This window comes from Vanessa cardui, chromosome 26, assembly GCF_905220365.1.
Source record: "Vanessa cardui chromosome 26, ilVanCard2.1, whole genome shotgun sequence".
NCBI lineage: Eukaryota > Metazoa > Arthropoda > Insecta > Lepidoptera > Nymphalidae > Vanessa > Vanessa cardui.
This window is the reverse complement of record NC_061148.1, coordinates 8559389-8578344: the sequence shown is the minus strand read 5'-3', so window position 1 is coordinate 8578344 and position 18956 is coordinate 8559389. Positions and strand designations below refer to the sequence as shown.

Genomic DNA, 18956 nt, shown 5'->3' with positions numbered 1-18956 from the left:
GCATAATAATAGGTTGATGGATAGGGGTCACCTGATGGTAAGTGGTCACTACCGCAGAAGGAGGATGATGATGATTATTCGAAATATAACTGACGATATCTTTGTTGATGTTACATTTACATTAGACATCACCATCATCATCATCAAAGACAAACAAGTTTATACATCCTTCATTTTATAATTAATATAATTTCATAATTTCAGTATTAATACAAGGTTTCATTTAATTTTATTGTAAACTATAATATAAAAGCCAGGTAGAAAATAATTAAAGATTACGTATTGACGATGAAGATATATAAGCAACTAAAAGGAGAATTTGTAGACTCCTAACAGACTTCCTACTAGGGAACAATTTTTATGGTGATAGTTGATATGAGTGAGTATTAATCACATAACTATTGATTAAAAAATAGGTCCTATACCAAAAACAGACAGACCCAGACGAATTATTCGATAAACAATCACAATATGTAAAAATGCTCGATATTAGTAATCGACGATTTTCATGCAAGATATAGAAAATTCAAATGGAAATAAATAATTCATATCGTATCCATGATAAATGAAAACGGCAAAGCGCGATCCAGACTCGCGAATGAGGGGTTCCGTACTATTACTTATAAAAACGGCAAATAAGATCGCGTTTCTTGCATTTGAGCCCCTTCAGATTATTTTAGTATTGTTAGAGCGCCGGCAGGAATATACTAACTGTGAAATTTTCATTTACACGACATTTTCATCAGGTTCATATATACGACAGACGGATAAACAGAACGGAGAACGGAGTCTGAGTAATAAGGTCCCGTTTTAACCCTTTTGTTACGGAACCCTAAAAAAGTAAACGAAATGACGAATCAAAAACCTACCTTATGGACTACTCGCATAAAGCATACATTGACTCGTATGTATATAAAAAACAGAAGCGATACATCTAACGAATATATAGAGGCCGAAAACATTATTCAATTTAAAAAAAAAAGTGCATTCCGAGCGAAACGAATGAATTTTATACCCTCAATCCAATTACGCTCGACGCTGCCATCTGTTGACCGTTACATGAAAATAATCGAATAGAGGCGCGAATCGCTAAGCTGTATCTCATATTTCCGGTGAAATTCACGTGTCGGGGGTAAAATTTTCAAACTCGCGTCGAGCGTTACAGCCGGTAACGGGGCTGTGAATTATTTAAGGGAAGCGTCGGACGCGTCACAACGCCTCGCGGTTCGTGACAGTTTTTCGATTCACTATGGATGTTTCAGGCGTTTGAAATTGTAAACAATTTTAAATCCGTTGCATTGTGGAAGCGTTGTCAAATCCTTTAATTCTCATATTATTAAAGTAAAGTAACAGCCTGTAAATTTTCCACTACTGGGATAAGGCCTCCTCTTCCATTAAAGAGAGGGTTTGGAACATATTCCACCACGCTGTTCCAATGCGTGTTGGTTGAATGCACATGTGGCAGTATTTCAAAGAAATTAGACACATGCAGGTATCATCAGTTAGTTTTCCATCACCGCGGAGTACGAGACGAATTATAAACGCAAATTAAGCACATATAAAGAGTTGTGCTTGCCTGGATTTGAACCCGCAATCATCGGTTAAGATAGGCACGCGTTCTAACCGCTGGGCCATCTCAGCTCACTATTATCATATCTATCAATTATATCAGACTAACGGGGCGACTCGAGTTCGCACCGGTGGACATTAAGTTATTTCACGCTGCTTTTACCGTTATGTAGAAGGAATAGTAAACACGAAATAAGAACATGTCATCATCATCATCATTAATCTCTTATATTGTGAAATGTTTTTCGAAGTACTCTGTATGTGTCATTTATTTTCTGTACTTCTATTATTGGCAAATAAATATTGTTATTTGCCAATAATAGTGTAACTTCGAGTAAGTTGATTCTTCTTTGAGAACTAGGATGTTATGTCCCATGTGTCTATCGCTACATTGCCTCACTAACCCTTCAAATCAAGGTAACAGGTTGAGACATAAATGAGTTTAATCGCTGGACCTTCATTGTAAAACCTATTTAAAAAAATTCGTTACCGAATCTCAAAGAACGAGCTTACTATGCAGAAAAAACTTTAGATAATACGTAAGACAAACGTATAGTTAGACAAAATTACGTTCTAGCAAATATTCAAACAATCGTTTCACCTGCGAAATTTGCTTAAACTAGGTTTCTAGTCTACTTCGAAACTAGAACAGCTGTTCTATTTAGATCGAGAAAAGCTACTTTAAATAACACACGTGGATAAAATGGCGCACGGACCGAAAAAAAAAGAACTCTTCCGCTTATGAGGAGAAGTTTTGGAGAATATTCCACCGTGCTGTTTTGTGAATGGCGAAAAGTACTGGAACAATTTTTAGAACAAATAATATTACTCAGGGTTCCCTTGGTAACAGCAGATCACTGGTTCAATTATAAATACAAATTACACGAAGTTTGCAATTTACAACTTTGATGTACAAATTTGAATCCACAATCCAGTAAAGAAGCCAGAAAAATTGATATTAATTATATGGATTGGTAAGAAATGCAAGTGGATCTCTCTTATGCGAAAACCAACGAACACAAGCAGTGACTACTTTATACCCTAAAATTTAAAAATCCAGGTAGGTGTAACAGAAGATGAAGAGATGACAGATGAAACCCGATAGCCACGCCTGGTACAGGATCGAGACGTGTGAAGAAATTTCGAGAAGGTTTTTGCCGTAAAAGACGAATCTTATAGGTACTAATATTCATAAATCAAAATCATATATATATTTCTGCTCTATCATCCTTTTACATATTGGTGGGGTTTTGTGCAAGCTCGCATATTCGCCATCTATGGCCAAATTCTGATATCATTATTTGTAAAAAAAAAAACAATCCTGAGCTATATTTGCCAAAAAAAGACCCGCTGAGTTTCTTTCGCTGGTTGTTCTCGGGAATTTTTTTCGAACCGGTGGAACTGTTTTGTTTGACTTTGACATCAATAAATAAGTGTCATAACACTTCCATGTTGAATAAAGAAATTTGAGTTTGAGTTTGAGTTGGTGAAACGTAAAATTAAAAACCAACTTGATATTTCATTTCCATTCATATTATAGTCGAAGGTAGTTCTGTATCTTTGTCTGTTGCACTTTCATGGCTAAATTCAATTTGGTGGAAGGTACGAAGCAAGCTTGAACCCCAAAACCTACGTCAACTTTATATTTTCCAATTATACAAGGGATGAATAAAGCTAAATAAATTTATGATTATTACCATAACAATGGAAACATTCCAAGGCTAAATAGAGCTTCTATAAAATTCAATTCAACCGTTTCGTGAGGGACAGGTGAGCATGTAAAGGAATCTTTTATTCATGAACTTATTACAGCGAATACGGTTCAAATGTTTCCACTAATTGATATTCCTATTCGATTCGACGCAGATATCATAATGCAGATAAAATAGATCGTCTTATTTTTGGTGCATGAATGGATTTGTTTTTAAACGTACATGTTTTTAAGAAATATTTCGTTTTGGTATAATTAAATAAATCGCGACAATAATTATTTGTTATTGAAGTAATTAATTGCAGGATATTTACCATGTTTTTTATTTTTATTCGGTGGAGGTCGATATTTCGAGAGACGCGAGAGTCTTGTGAACAGGACATTCGTAGATAATGTTTGGTAAATATCCCGAAATTAATAACTTTAATATAAAAATAACCATGTTAATTTAAAATCTAATAATGATTTGATTATTTCCAAAAGAAAATGTCAAACGACGATTTATGTCTGGTTACCAAATTAATGGAAACGACCCGTTTTGCTTACGGTTGGTAGAATCAATACTCAAAATGGAGAGGAGAGTTTAATACAGTAGTGGAATCTTTACAGGCTGTTATTTAAACTTTGCTTACTTCGGCGGTATTCTCTTATCTACTCGTATTCGTAAGTATCTTTACAGAACACATTTCTTAAGTTTTGAAGTTAGAAATATAGGACTTACTTTAACGACTCGATTCACGTTGCCTTAAAATGGTCGACTGATGTAGAATAACGTTAAATATAGGAAGCGGATGTTACTAATATTTCCAACAGTTTTAAATAAATTAACATAAATTTAATCATATTCTAATACTGCTAACTGATGGATTTACTGTAGGTTTACTGAAGGTTATTTCCAAAACTAAGTCAAAGAAAGAATACAAGCTCAGTTCATAATAAATAGCGAGTTTTAACATTCAGTTGCGGAACTAAATCGGATATGTGTCTAGAAAATGCAGTACCAAATGTAGTGCATGTCAGAATACCCACGTAGAGGGAATAACTAACACATAGAGCGAGTACGCTCTAGATTGAGACCATAATAGAAAATAGAGTATCCAAGCAAATTACACAATTTTGCTTTGAGATATTGAGATACTGAAATACTCAGAATTGTCGTACGGTCTCTTCTCCTTTATGGACAAGTAATCAAACGTTCAAAAGATTTTTTACAAAAACGAAATGAATGTATATTAGATAGTTTCCATATGAAGAGAGCAATCCTTTCTCATTACAAACACCAACGTATCATAGAGTAGGTCCATTTTTCTATTTCGTCTTTAAATCCTAAATTTTTATTGTGTGTTATCGTAATTCTTCTAGTCCTTAATGGCTTGTTCGAAGAAGATGGCAAAAATGATTCAAGGGGTTGACAACACTCTGAATAATTTTTAATCTTTCTACTTACTTGTTTTTATATATTTATCCACATAAGCACACTCAATTTTTGGTCACCAGCAGCTCTTAGTTTATTTTTGTGTTATGGGAGGCAAACGAACAAGAGGCTCACTTGATGAAAAGTGATTCTCACAACCCATGGACATCTGTAACACCGGGGCTTTAACAGATGCGTTCTTTAAAACGACTATCACGATATGAGGACTACTTTTACTCGGGCGAAGCTATCGGAGCCATCAGATAGGTAGCTATTTAGATTACAACATAAAACTCTATTAGTAGTAAGTAGCAAATATACTCATATTAGGTGCATGCACCTATCGGCTTCATTTAAATTTTTAACGTTTTATTCAAAGCGTTCCGCTAATTTCTCGCTCGGATGCTCGGCGGCGTGATCTCTTTTTGTCGAGAGAGATTCTCTATTTATGGAGCCGTATTATTTTTCACTTCACTTGTTGCATGATGAAACTCATCTTTAATAGAATACATAAACAATTCGCGGACTAAGTGTATTAAACGATAATAACTTTTACCGAAATTTTTTATACAAGAAATGGTATAAAAATTATGACTAAAGTAAAATATGAAAATATCTAATGACAACGAGATCACTATGACATAAACAGACGACAATAGTTTGAAAGGCATACCATATATCAGAAATTTTATACTCATAAGAAAATATGTCTATATTCTTATTAATTGTCATTGCAAATTACATTGTTCCAATGTCCGTTATAATAAAACTAGAACTCTAAACTTTCCTAGGTAAAAACGTGTTAACTCTTCAAAGTCCAAATGGTATCATCTTGTCAAAGTTTAGTGCGATTCTTAGAGCCATGCACAAAAGTTACATCGACTTCAGGAACCGTTCAAACTTCTAACAACTTTGTCGCCCTACTTCTACTAGAATTATCTTGAAAGTTCCAGAAGTAGATCAGAAATTCACCACTAATTGATTAGATAACAAGTAACACTAGGTCAGTTCTATATTGCTCTTGTAAAGTTAAAATTGTTACACAATTTATGTCGTCATTCGCATTTTTTTGGTATTACGAATATTTATATATATGTTTTGAATCATTTCTCTCGTCTTGAATTTTAAAAGCATCGCAGTCATGTGTCTTAATAGTTTGTTCAAAATTTGTTAGTTTAGTAATCATTATTAAATCTTATACATAACTTATATCTATCTATATATGTATAGTAATACTGGCTTATGTATCTTGTGCGACGCATTAACGAATCGTTATTCAGAATAATTGAAAAGTGTTAGTGCCATTGCGTGAAAGTTATTTTTTGAAAGTTTCTCAAAGAGTAAGTATTAAAAAAAAATTAAAAAGGTATGTCAAGCGTCAATTTCATTTAAATGTCCACAGTCATATTTTGTCTGTATTGTGTTGATCTTGAAGAAATCTGAAATATCCGACTTATATGATGAGACTTTGTCTTCACTTACAATCATAAGATATTTATAATTTCCAGATTCAAGCAATCACATCACATTTATGGTACTTGGTGACCATTTAAAAAAATTGGGTAATTTAATAGACAATCTTTCGAACGGGCCAAAAGAAGAATTCCAATAGAAATACTAGTTCTACTTACTGTATGGCTGTGGTCTTCCTCCAGTGTACTGAGGAGACTGCAGGAGTGGTGCGCTTCGCTGTGTCGGTTGGACGTCTTCTGACACTGGAAATAAGAATATTCGTTGTACAAAGCTGTTAGAAGCCAGAGCAATGCGAGTACACGAAGCTTATCTCAATAGAGCTGATCATGTTATGTAGCAGAGTGCTTGATTACCATCGTAAGATCACAAACAGCTATTCCATGACCTTTTATTTATATATCAAATACTACTGTTAAATTTAGACCATATTTTTAACGACATTCTCAGGCAATATTTCATGTGATGTATTCAATGATAATTCGAAGCATGCAAAAATTATACTCTTTAACATTCTAGAAGATTACGAGGAAGCCATTTTTTCGCATAAGTTATTCGAAGCAAAAAAAAAGTAAGAAAACAGCCAATCAAATGCAAGCAAAACATTAAGTACGAAGTTATATATTCTGGAAAGTAATAATATATCATACACGAGGAAAATTGAGGCTCGGTTGCTTAATATGTATTTATCGCATCCATTAGCTCACAAGTCGATGCTTTTAAACCAAATCATACAAAACTTCTAATACATTTTACATATATTCACTGGATTTTAGACCAAACCATTTAAATTATTAATTTACGACTTCAAATTCCAATAGGCTTCGAAGCCGTAGAAATGTTTTTCATACAAAACCTTAAATAGAAGATTTATGACAATATAATGAATCTGTTAACAATACTAATCATCATATACAACATAAAATAGCACTGTTGTTACAATATCTCAGTGATTTCTTATTTTTTTTATTATAGAACTTTACAAATGTATATACAATTTTAACGAAATTCTACAAAAGTCAATCAAATACATACCAGAATAATTAAGTTACGATAAAAACAAAGCAAAGAATATAAAACAAATATTATAAAAGAAACAGCAAAGGAAAAAAAGTTTCATTAAACTAAGTGGGCGAAAATATTAGAACAATAACGAAAAGATCATCCATGAGGTCATCTCATCATAATTCGTTATGATGTGACAAATGAATATAGCACTAAAGGATATAGTTCTAAAGCTTAAATTAGTAAATCCATTCTGGCCTAATGACACACTTACCGTGATTTGAAATGTGTCAAGCGTATCTTCGCACCGACCGTCCCACCGTCACTTCCCTGCACATATAAAAAGACGACCACACTCTTTATTTCATCCTTTTCCAACTCTTTAAAATGTCCATATTACTGTTTCATCTCGCATAGCGTTAACTGTGCATGCCAATTCCACGATAGTTATAAAAGCTACAAAAATATAACGGATATAATAAACAAAAATGTATCCATCTGTTTTTCCTTATTTTGAACGTATTTCTGTGTTTGCTGAGACATTTTTTTTATACTGTGTCTTGTGTTTCTTGTCTGCATGTTTGCCTGTTGTCAATTCTGCTGTCTTCATTTCAATGTTTTCTGTTTGATTCTCCACATTGAGATCTATGTCTCTCACTAAACATTTCAGAGTGTGTTTGTCTTTAGTTTTATATGTGCATGGAAGATTACTAACTCACAAATCAATGCTTATATATTATTGTACATTGAAGACGAGAGAAGGTTTACCAAATTTTGTTTAAATGATATCTTTCAATTCAAATATTGATTACATTATTATACATTTGAAAACTTGAAATATTCTATTTAAACAATGCGCTATCTAAAAAAGTAGCATATCGCAATTTTCTTATGAAAATATATTCTCTTGAAGCAAAATTTGGTTAACCTTTCCACTCTCCGGGTGTACATCTGTATGTTAATATTACACTGTAGTGGATGCATAAAATAGCTATGTAGAAAAGCTAAATAGTATAAGTTGAAAGCGGGTAAAGAAATATAAGTATTATTATTAAAAAAAGCTTCCATTACAGTTTCAGTTTCTCAAATAATTTCATTCGTTTTAATACTCTTATTGTAATTATTAAATTCATATTTATCATTCGTATCATTATGTAATTTACCATTAGATACTTTGAAAACTGAAACTTTAACAGTTAATACACAATTATCGTAAGCAATACATACCAAAATGTTAGGACGAGCAGAAAGCTTTGCCAGTACCTAAATAGTTAATGTTTTCGGTCGATAACAATTTCAACATTTCGAATGTAAATAATAACAATTAAAATTACGTTATGATCAAATATGTTACATTTTATAATTCATTAATTGTTATCAACTGAACTATTTGTGTTCACAGGAATGAAATTTAGCTGTAAATATTTGTCCTCGTGGTAATTTCTTGTGTGGTCTTGTATAGGTGAATATAATGGATGCACACAAGTGAAAATAGTGTTTAAAAGTTGGTATACCTCGATTTATAGGAGACGTGAGCTCTTTTCTTACGATTGAAATTTGGTATTATCACACCGATATACTCGATCACCAATATTCAATGAGATATTACTTACTAACAAGGACTTTTTCCAATGCAAAGAATGTCGTATTTTGGGGTATGTCCACTTATAATAGAATAGCTTAAAATTAATTATGTGTTCAAAACTTAAGCTACAATAATGTTTCCATTAAGCCTTACAAATGTAATTCATAAAACTTCAATTTTTAAATACATTAAATTTTTGGAAATCGTTTCAGATATAATTCTATAATACGAGATTCAATACCTTTAGTATTTAGATAGAAGATCCAAAAGTGAGCTCAAGTGTAGTAGTTTCATGAATACGAGAAAATTCCACGAAATAAAAGTCTTATATTACAGTAATTTTATTTCGTTAACATTCTGTGAACCTTGACTACGATATTGAAGTTTTAATCAAAATGTAAAATAAGTAATAGAGCTAACATAACTAAGATTATTTGAATTATAATTTCAAGTTATATATTGGTCGATTTGAGTTGTATCAATAGAAGTGAATGTTGTGTTTATAATGTAATTGGTCAATGTTTTTCATTTTATAGTTTTAGCATAAAATTAAATACTCTAAATGTACGCTCGTTAGCTTCTAGAGAAATATATTTTGTATGATACATCCACACGACCTTTTAGGTACCTTTATTTGGTGTATGTAAAGAGCAGGTTTAACTTAAGTTATTTCCCATCTTCCAACTTTCCATGAACTATAATAATTTCAAACTTTCATGATTTCAAAAATAAACTAAATACTCGAGAACTAAATGGTGCTTGCTGGCATTTCGACCTGCGATCTTTGTTGCGTTTCATGTGTTTCGTTAACTGAACCACCTCTGCTAGATCTCCGAGTTCTCCTTAAATCTCATTACGAAAACATAATAAACGTGAACATTTCCGAATAGGTGAAGTAATTTGCTCCTCTGATACACTGCCTAAAATTTCACACCTAAAACCACCTACGTACACACAAAGGCACGAACGAATTGCATATCCCGGTCGCAGCTTTGCTTTAGTAGTTCATTTTGTTGCAAAACACACGGACGGCGTCGAAACGAATCTAGACACACAGATACATTGAATATATAAGTATCAGTTCGGAATGCAATATCTGATTAATGGAAATTGAACACAGAACCAAGCATCTGTTCATTTTGATTCAATATCGATGAAGGAACCTGGAGCAATATTCAAATTTAAACACGCATCTGAGCTAACTGACTGAGGGACTGTTATTCATAGTATTCGATTAAATCATTTGCTTAACGTATTTTTGATGTGAAATATCTATTGGCTTAGACTGGAAGTGACTGAATCGTATCGTGTCAGCTAACGAGAATACAAAACAGTACAACAAAGTTTGACATTTGATTTAACAAGAGTTGTATAAGGTGAACAGGCCTATATATACCTACTTGCTATAAATTTATAAACTATTAAGTAAAAGAGAGATGCGTTATTCTTTATTTTACTAAAGTTTAATTCGATATTTCAAATGTGACAGACATTCCGTGACTAAAAATATTTTTTTTGAGAGACGGGTACAATAAATTTCTCCTGCCGTAACTATAACTTATAATGAACTATCAATTTTATAAGGGCATGAAATTAGAAGTCATAAATGGTAAGGAACATTGTTAAGTATGAATATGGCTATAATGCAATATCTGTTTTTTAGGTAATTCTTGATTTAGGGAATTTAGGTAATTCTGTTAATTATTTCATTGTTACGTTACGTACTAGTCAACCGATCATTTCATTTGTTAGGGGTACACATACAATACATACACCCCCAAATACTACTCCCAAAAAACCCTCAAATAGTTTTGTATAAAATTCTGATCATTTTGCAAAAAACATTAATACGTTGTTAGTAAGTTACGTAATACTATATTGTCTTTAAAAAGTTATGTATTTTTTCTGGGGTTTCACAAATAAATCTGCAACGTTGTTATCCGACCCCTCAACGCCTGATTATTGAGACGTCAACATCTCTTACTTCCCCTCCGTTACCCAACACCGGCGTACATCAAAAGTAAGCCGATCCCCATTTACCAAAGTCCTTGCGCTGTTTATTATCTCGTCATCGATATCCGAAATATTCCACCTTACTCGTGTATAATGGTAATACTTGTAAACCGCGGCTGTGTTTGTTTAATTATATCTTACTAGTAGTCGCCCGCGGCTTCTCTTGCGTTTAGGGTGTTGGTTGTCATGTGTCACGCAAAAAAGTCATGTGTCACGCAAATAATGTTGTCTTAAATTTTCGCGATTATTAACATTGAAATACTAGTTATAACGGATTAGTTATGACGGTCTACCCGTGACCACGAACGCTGTAAATTGCTCGAAACGTGGGTATGTCAAAAATAATTAATATACGCGATTCAAATCCGTAATAACTGGTTTTATTTCAATGCCTATGTCCTTTCCTGGAGTTTGCTTCATAACAAATGTCATCAAATTCGGTAGAGCGGTTTGGTCGCGAAAGAGCAACAGACACGCAGACAGACAAAGTTACTTTCACATTCATAATATAGATAAGGTATCAAGATATTGAATCTCGTTCCATAACAAACTTTATCTAATTCGGTTTAGTGATTTGATCGTAAAAGAGCAACATACAGACATACAGAGCTAATTTCACATTTATACTATCATAAAGATTTGGGACAATGGGGTGCAAAATTGATTGTTGTTTATGACATAACTTATAAACTGGGTAAGCAGTAACTAAAAGTACTTTCCTAAGAATCGAATAACACACAACTAAAGAACGTAATTTAAACAATTAATAATGGAACTTGAAGAATTCTTAGTTTTCACAAAAATCTTTTTTTAAAAAAAATAATCAATAATTACAATTGGTTCCGTCAAATTGACAAAGCAAGAGCGTCATTTTTGCAAATTTACTTTATCAAATCAGTACCAATTCGAAATTCAAAAAAATCCGACTCAATATTCCAATGAATTCTTTTAAATTTACATGAAAAATATATGTGTATGAGATTATCTATCTCAAAGCGATTTCGCCATACCTAAATCCGGCCATGTATCATGTTCACATTGCATGACAAAGAGAAATAGAGACGGCAATTTGAGACGAGATCCTATTGCTCTGGAAACGAATTACTAACAACACTGAACCCGCAACTTTGCATGCGCTGCACAATCGGGACTTTCCTCGTTGTTAATCGATAACTTGGTGGTAGGGCTTTGTGTAAGCCCGCCTGGGTAGGTACCACCCATGCGTCAGATATTCTACCGCTAAACAACAGTACGCTGTATTGTTGTGTTCCGGTTTGAAGGGTTAGTGAGCCAGTGTTACTACAGGCACAAGGGACATAGCATCTTAGTTCCCAAGGTTGGTGGCGCATTGCATCGCATATTTTTTATAGCGACATTGTCTGTGGCTGAAGGTGACCACTTACCATCAGGTGGCTCATATGCTCGTCCGCCAATCTATTCGATAAAAAAATAAATAAAATCAGACGACATTCCCGAACATGAAAACCACTTTATATTACCTTCATCAAAATATACTTTATTCAAGTAGGCTTTTACGAGCACTTTTTTCATTTAACTTTATTAAGTGAAGATACAACCGATTCGTAATGTACATAGATTCAACAGAGAAGAACCGTCAAGAAATTCAGTAGTAACTCTTTTTCAAAATTTAATAATACTCATAAATGGGGAAACTAATTTAAGTAATGCAAAACTGAAAATTCTTCACGAGCAATGTAAATAAAATTATATACACACGCACAGACATACACACGGGGCTTATTTACATGTATTATTTACCTCGTGGTTGAGTTATTTCATTAAAACTTTTAATGAGCGCATGTTGGTTATGACCCTAATAGCATTAAAGAGACGCTATTCAAGTTGCGTAGTTCTTTTGTATTACAGAATTTCCTTATCGAATAACTGGCTCCTTCGCGCGGTTTCGTTTTGATTTATACCCATAAGCATATGTTATGCCAGCTCTCAGGAATATAAAGCGAATTCTTCGGAAAGCGTTGAAAGTACGTATGAAAGTGGAAAGAAATTTTATCATTAACCATTCACTAATAGTGAAAGGTCATGCAATATTAAGCATTAAAAGAAAAACACATCGTAAGACAAATTTTCTATAGTCTAGAATGTTTTCTGGTCTATCGTCATAGAAATTATTCTGGAACATACATTTTTAAGAGTAGTATGAAATAGGCTTTAGACATTACGTTACACGTAAAGCTTTATCTAGTCTTGTGTTGTTTTACCTATTTTAGGAGTTTAGACCCTTCCTCAAAGCGGGTTAAATCCTCTAGGATAACCATGAGGTTACCTGATACAGTCTTCTGTAACCGGTTCTTAAATCAACATAGCTTGCCTGCTTTTCAACTCGAATCTTCACGTATTATTATTGTATTCTAACCTAGGTCTAGGACTAGGTCATCTGGGCTCGAATAAGTTAAATATACAGCATATAGAATCAAATATGCAAACTTCGTCAAAGGCCATTAATTATTTAAAACTTTATATGTGTTGTGGTTTGTAAGTATTTTTTTCTTTTTTTATGGTATAGGTTGACGGACGAGCATATAGGCCACCTGATGGTAAGTGGTCACCATCACCCATAGAGAATGACGCTGTAAGAAATATGTGGTCACCATCACCCATAGAGAATGACGCTGTAAGAAATATTAACTATTCCTTACATCGTCAATGTGCCACCAACCTTGGGAACTAAGATGTTATGTCCCTTGTGTCTGTAGTTACACTGGCTCACTCACCCTTCAAACAAGAACATAACAATACTGAGTACCGTTATTTGGCGGTAGAATAACTGATGCGTGGGTGGTACCTACCCAGACGGGCTTGCACAAAGCCCTACCACCAAGTGAACCGAGTAAGTACAAACATAAGAGGATATAACATCTTAGAGGCGGTATAAATCCAAGAGGCCAATTGGCTCATCTGTCTTCCATAGAAATATTCACATGATTATCCACTATAGCACCCTTAAAATTCAACACCGAAACAATTATTCCTTCCAACTCAAAATTACAAACTAGTTAGAGTTCAAGGAAATACCCAATAAATTGCTGCAGGAATAGAGTACCGCTTTGGAAAGTCATAAATTTAATTGACGACATCGGAAATACCCCTATTGTTCTCGTCCCATAGCTTTACGCTTAGTTGAAAGGGACGGTGGAGTTATCAGCAACGCTAGAAGAACGATAATGACTTTCCTGAAATATTCTCAATACTACTTGCATATCAGCTCTTCATCAGACATCGCAAATAATAATCTACCTATATTCTTCTACAACAACAACAACAACGACAGAATGTAAATTCCCACTGCTGGGCTAAAGGCTCCCTTTGAGGAGAAGGTTTTGGAACATATTCCACCACGCTGTTCCAATGCGGGTTGGTGGAATACACATGTGGCAGAATTTCAATGAAATTTGACACATGCAGGTTTCCTCACGATGTTTTCCTTCACCGATGAGCACGAGATGAATTACAAAGACAAATTAAGCACATGAATCAGCGGTGCTTGCCGGTGTTTGAACCCGCAATCATCAGTTAAGATGCATGCGTTCTAACCACTGGGCCACCTCGACTCAACTAATTTCATTATTATTGGCGTGATATCTAGAAAAAATGTACTTTTTTTTTTTATTTACAGCCTTAAAATTTCCCACTGCTGGGCTAAGGCCTCCTCTTCCTTTGCAAATGATCTATCCCTTTCAAAAATTTTTACTGATACAATATTACATTATTCCCGAGTGATAGTACAGCCATACGATAAAGAAATAAACAGAAAATTATAATAGCCCACATAATATTTACGATTCATCTGATTTTTTAAAATCATGGTATAGAATCAAATATTTCTAAGCTGTTGTAAATTATGCTACAGCATACTTATAAATTACTTAAGAGAATTCGTATTTCTGAAAATAAAAGTCTTCTCCGAATAACCTTCACAGTATCATTCATTTATAGCATTTTGATTACGAATACGTCCGTCTCATTTTAATCATCACCTTAACTTTTTCTTAGACAGAATTAGGCACTCACGTTTGCCAAAGTTCTCACTCGTAATTCTCACCCGTGCTCTATTCTACGCTCCAAACATACGTGTGTCTAAGTTCTATTCCATACTGTAGATACATATGTCTCGATGTATAACTTAAGTTTTCGCGCACGGAACAATCTTTACACGTGTACCCTCTACATAACGTATATGACTCAGAACCAGTTTGAACTGGATACAAATGACAAAACATCGTTGGTTTTGATTTAAAATTTACTTTTCTTTATTTAGCTATACACATTTGATGAATAAAATATCATCTATTACAATATTATAAATGTGAAAGTAACTCTGTCAGTCTGTCTGACGCTCTTTCACGATCAAACCGCTGAACCGAATTTGATGAAATTTGGTATGAAGCAAACTTGAACTCCAAGAAATACCATAGGCTTATGTTTTGCCTGACACATGACAACCAAAACCCTAATACGTGTGCGAAGACGCGAGTAACTATTAGTATAAAATAAAGGAATGGAATTAAACATATTCTCAATTAAAATAAAACTCTTGAAACCTCATAAATGTGACGGAAGTTCGTGAAACCTTTTTACGTTAAAAGTACACAGTACTCGATCAAAATTATCACAAAACGTCGCTTCATCATATGAAGGGCAGTGCCCTCAGCGAAATTGCTAAATTTAATATATTTTTCCAAAAAAATAAATAATTTATTAGTCGACATTTACAATTGTTATATTTACACCCCTACACGCAAGTATTAAAGCATAACACGTTAATATTTTATATCCTTAAAATATTTGATTAATCAAACAAAAACAAAAACATTCGGGCGTAATACCTTCCTGTTTTCGAAAGGCTTTTTAAACAACAAATTTATAAATTAATTTGTAAACAACAAATTAGATCGTGAACAACAATTTTAATTGTAATTACACAGGCACACGGAACAGATTCTGCTTATTCGTTTAATTGTATAAACCTTATAATTCAGAGAATAAATAAATAAGATGAAATTTGACTAAATTCCCATTTACGTTAAACGGAAAACATCGTGAAGAAACCTGCATGTGACTAATTTCGAAGACACATTTTTCACCCAACTCGTATTGGAACAGCGTGGTAGAATATGCTCCAAGCCTTCTCATCAAAAGGAGAGAAGGCCATAGCCCATCAGAGGAACCTTATAGGCTGTTGATGAAGTAATTCTAATACTAATAGTGTCACGGCCGCTACGACAATCGTAGCGATCAAGCTTGAACCGCCCATGAATCCACGTGTAGCATGCCTTGACATTTAGCACAGGTTCTTTAAATAGCAACCATCTTTTATAAGTGACAGTTTCGCTTTGATTTGAAATATTGTTAGCACATTACATTAATCAATTAAAAATGATAATTGCAAATATATATTTGTTAGTTTGTTTTTACGTATCAATGATCCAATTCATTTAATATTGAAGACTAACACAAGATTGTGCACTTGTAAAATTAGATTAAATTTGTTTAAATACAATACTGTTTAAATATTAATATAGTGTGTTTTATTACATGAATTTATTTAGGAGTCTAATCATTAGGGCATCCTTTATATTTATAAAATTGTCATAAATTGAAAAAAAATTGAATTCTTTTTAATCTATTTTCATAAGAATCAATTAAGGGCTTTTGCATATACCGATAAGAAAATATGATACTAAAATAAATGAAATTTTAATTAATTGAATCAAAAGCACTAAGAGTACTGCGGAATTGAGTAAAATAAAAAAATACAATATCCTAACCTAAACGAAATCCTAGATTATTAGATCAGACATTCCTTCAGTTCTTTAATTTCAATTGAATACTGTTAAATGACTACAAAAATACATTAATCATACAAAAGTACAAGAAACTATTACAATTCATTACTTTTGTTTTGTGTATGCCTACATTCTAATGAATAAATAAAACGAAAACGAGCAAAGTAGCGTTCAACGGTTTGTTGAATAACACGTCACTAAAGAATTCGTAGCGAAGAATACAATAAGGAGAAGGTTTTACATATAATTGAATAAAATATTGGGCCGGAGTCAATATCACCAGCGTATGCCACTATGAATACTAATAAACCTACATACGGTTAGAAAGAATGTCGAACAATTTGTACAAGTCTTTGTTACACTAGTATGTGTACGGTTGTGTGCGATACTTTCTCGACAGTCTGATTATAGAGCAATACTTTGCTATCTTTAAATTCAAAAGAATATGGAGTCAGTGTCAGTATTGAAAGATGATTTTTTTTTAGTTCCAATGAGCGTTACAAACGAACAATTACGGTATACAAAAATAAATAAGTTGTTTCAATAAGTATTATTAAAACAATGTAGGGGAGCAATTCTGATACTAAATATACTAGAGAAATTGTTTATTTACGACATTACATTAGAAACTTCAAAAGTATCAGTGTTTTTACTATATTGTCCATGTATTCTATATCAAAAACCTTCCTCTTGAATCACTCTACCTATTAAAAAAAACCTCATCAAAATCCGTTGCGTAATTTTAAAGATCTAAGCATATATACAGACAGACAGCGGTAAGCGACTTTGTTTTATACTATGTTCTACATTGCGATTAACCACCGTAACCGAACAGGACGTAATTGTTTGACAAACTAAGCGGCAGTGTGTAGCGCCATTTGTTTCCACACACGCTATAAATAAATATTTCATATAAGAACATTTATTCTTGAAGGTCACATTACAAAAGTATTACTAGAGTATATTAATATCTTTTTATGTGGAAGAATATATAGGATGTTCCGTAAAATGAATTAGCCTTATTAGGTCGCTTACCATCTATCCATTTAATTAGGGTCAGCGATTCAGCCTCCATTCATCTCTATAGTAACATCTCCGTACTTTGGTAATTTCATGATTTATTTGCATAAAATGTAACATTTAACCTAAAACCGTACTCAAGCAAATTTATTTCATCAGTAATATCTTTTTTATCTGTATTACATTTTCATATTTAAAATGTCATTACTATTCATATCTATACGTCATATTAATACTATGTATGTATGTAGTATGTACGTGTGTATCTACGTAAAAAGGAATTTTCTAAAAAGGGGTCATATGTCAAAATTTCCTCGCGGTACTTCACCGCCGCATACGAATACAATCTAAGTATGAGAAATCTGATTTTCTTGTCTGAATTTAATATATCATCGAAAACAGTGAAAGCCCATTTGCGTGTCAATCTACGTATATAACTTGTTTACTGTGTGCCTTGCAAGAATGTTATTGGGTTATATGTAATGTAAATAACACTAGTCAATCGTCTTGACTTCGCTCGCCTATACACAATCTAACATAAATGATTTTGCAAATCAACAACAACCTGTAAATTCCCACAGCTGGGCTAAAGGCCACCTTTCCCTTTTGGGGAGAAGATTTGGAACATATTCCACCACGCTGTTCCAATGTGGGTTGGTGGAATATACATGTGGCAGAATTTCTACGAAATTTGTCACATGCAGGTTTCCTCACGATGTTTTCCTTCACCGCTGAGCACGAGATGAATTATAAAGACAAATTAAGCACATGAATCAGCGGTGTTTGCCTGGGTTTGAACCCGCAATCATCGTTTAAGATCCACGCGTTCTAACCTCTGGGCCATCTCGAAAATCTTGTAAATCATTAACCATTTACACTTTCAAAGCTCTGAATAAGCTTTTCCATTGATTGCATTCCTATTGGTAGTCGCGCTATAGTAAATAGCCTATAGCCTTATTCGATAAATATCTATCAAGACTATTTAACACTAAAATATTTTTTTTCAGCCCTTACAACGAAAAAACAAACTCTCCAGCTTTATAATGTCAGTGAAGACGTATAAATAAATTATAATAAGACGAATCGAGGCCTGTCTTTCTGTTACCCTGTAACCATTCGACATGTTTCGTCCATTTAGATACATTCCATATGACTTACTGAGGGTGTGCGTTCTTTCGTGAAATGCAAATGTGGAAATATGTCCTATGACAGTCTCATGAAAACCCTTTTTGTGGAAGCATAAACTATACCTATACATTCATACACAGCGGTACTATATCTCATACTATGACACGTATTATTATAATTTATTTTCACATTCAACAGTTTCGCGTACATCAGATA

At 33.4% G+C, this 18956-nt stretch overlaps 1 protein-coding gene across 3 annotated transcripts in view; it reads right to left on the bottom strand.

Annotated features, from left to right (window-relative positions):
• Positions 1-18956, bottom strand: part of LOC124540823 (heterogeneous nuclear ribonucleoprotein L) — a 444646-nt gene that overhangs the window by 18965 nt on the left and 406725 nt on the right. For 2 of the 3 annotated variants that reach the window (XM_047118543.1, XM_047118545.1), the window contains exon 6: positions 6326-6409. The exons of the other annotated variant lie outside the window; for it this stretch is intronic. In XM_047118543.1, coding sequence (XP_046974499.1) covers positions 6326-6409 — 84 coding nt within the window. The remainder of the gene's footprint in view (positions 1-6325; positions 6410-18956) is intronic. 3 annotated transcript variants of the gene reach the window in all.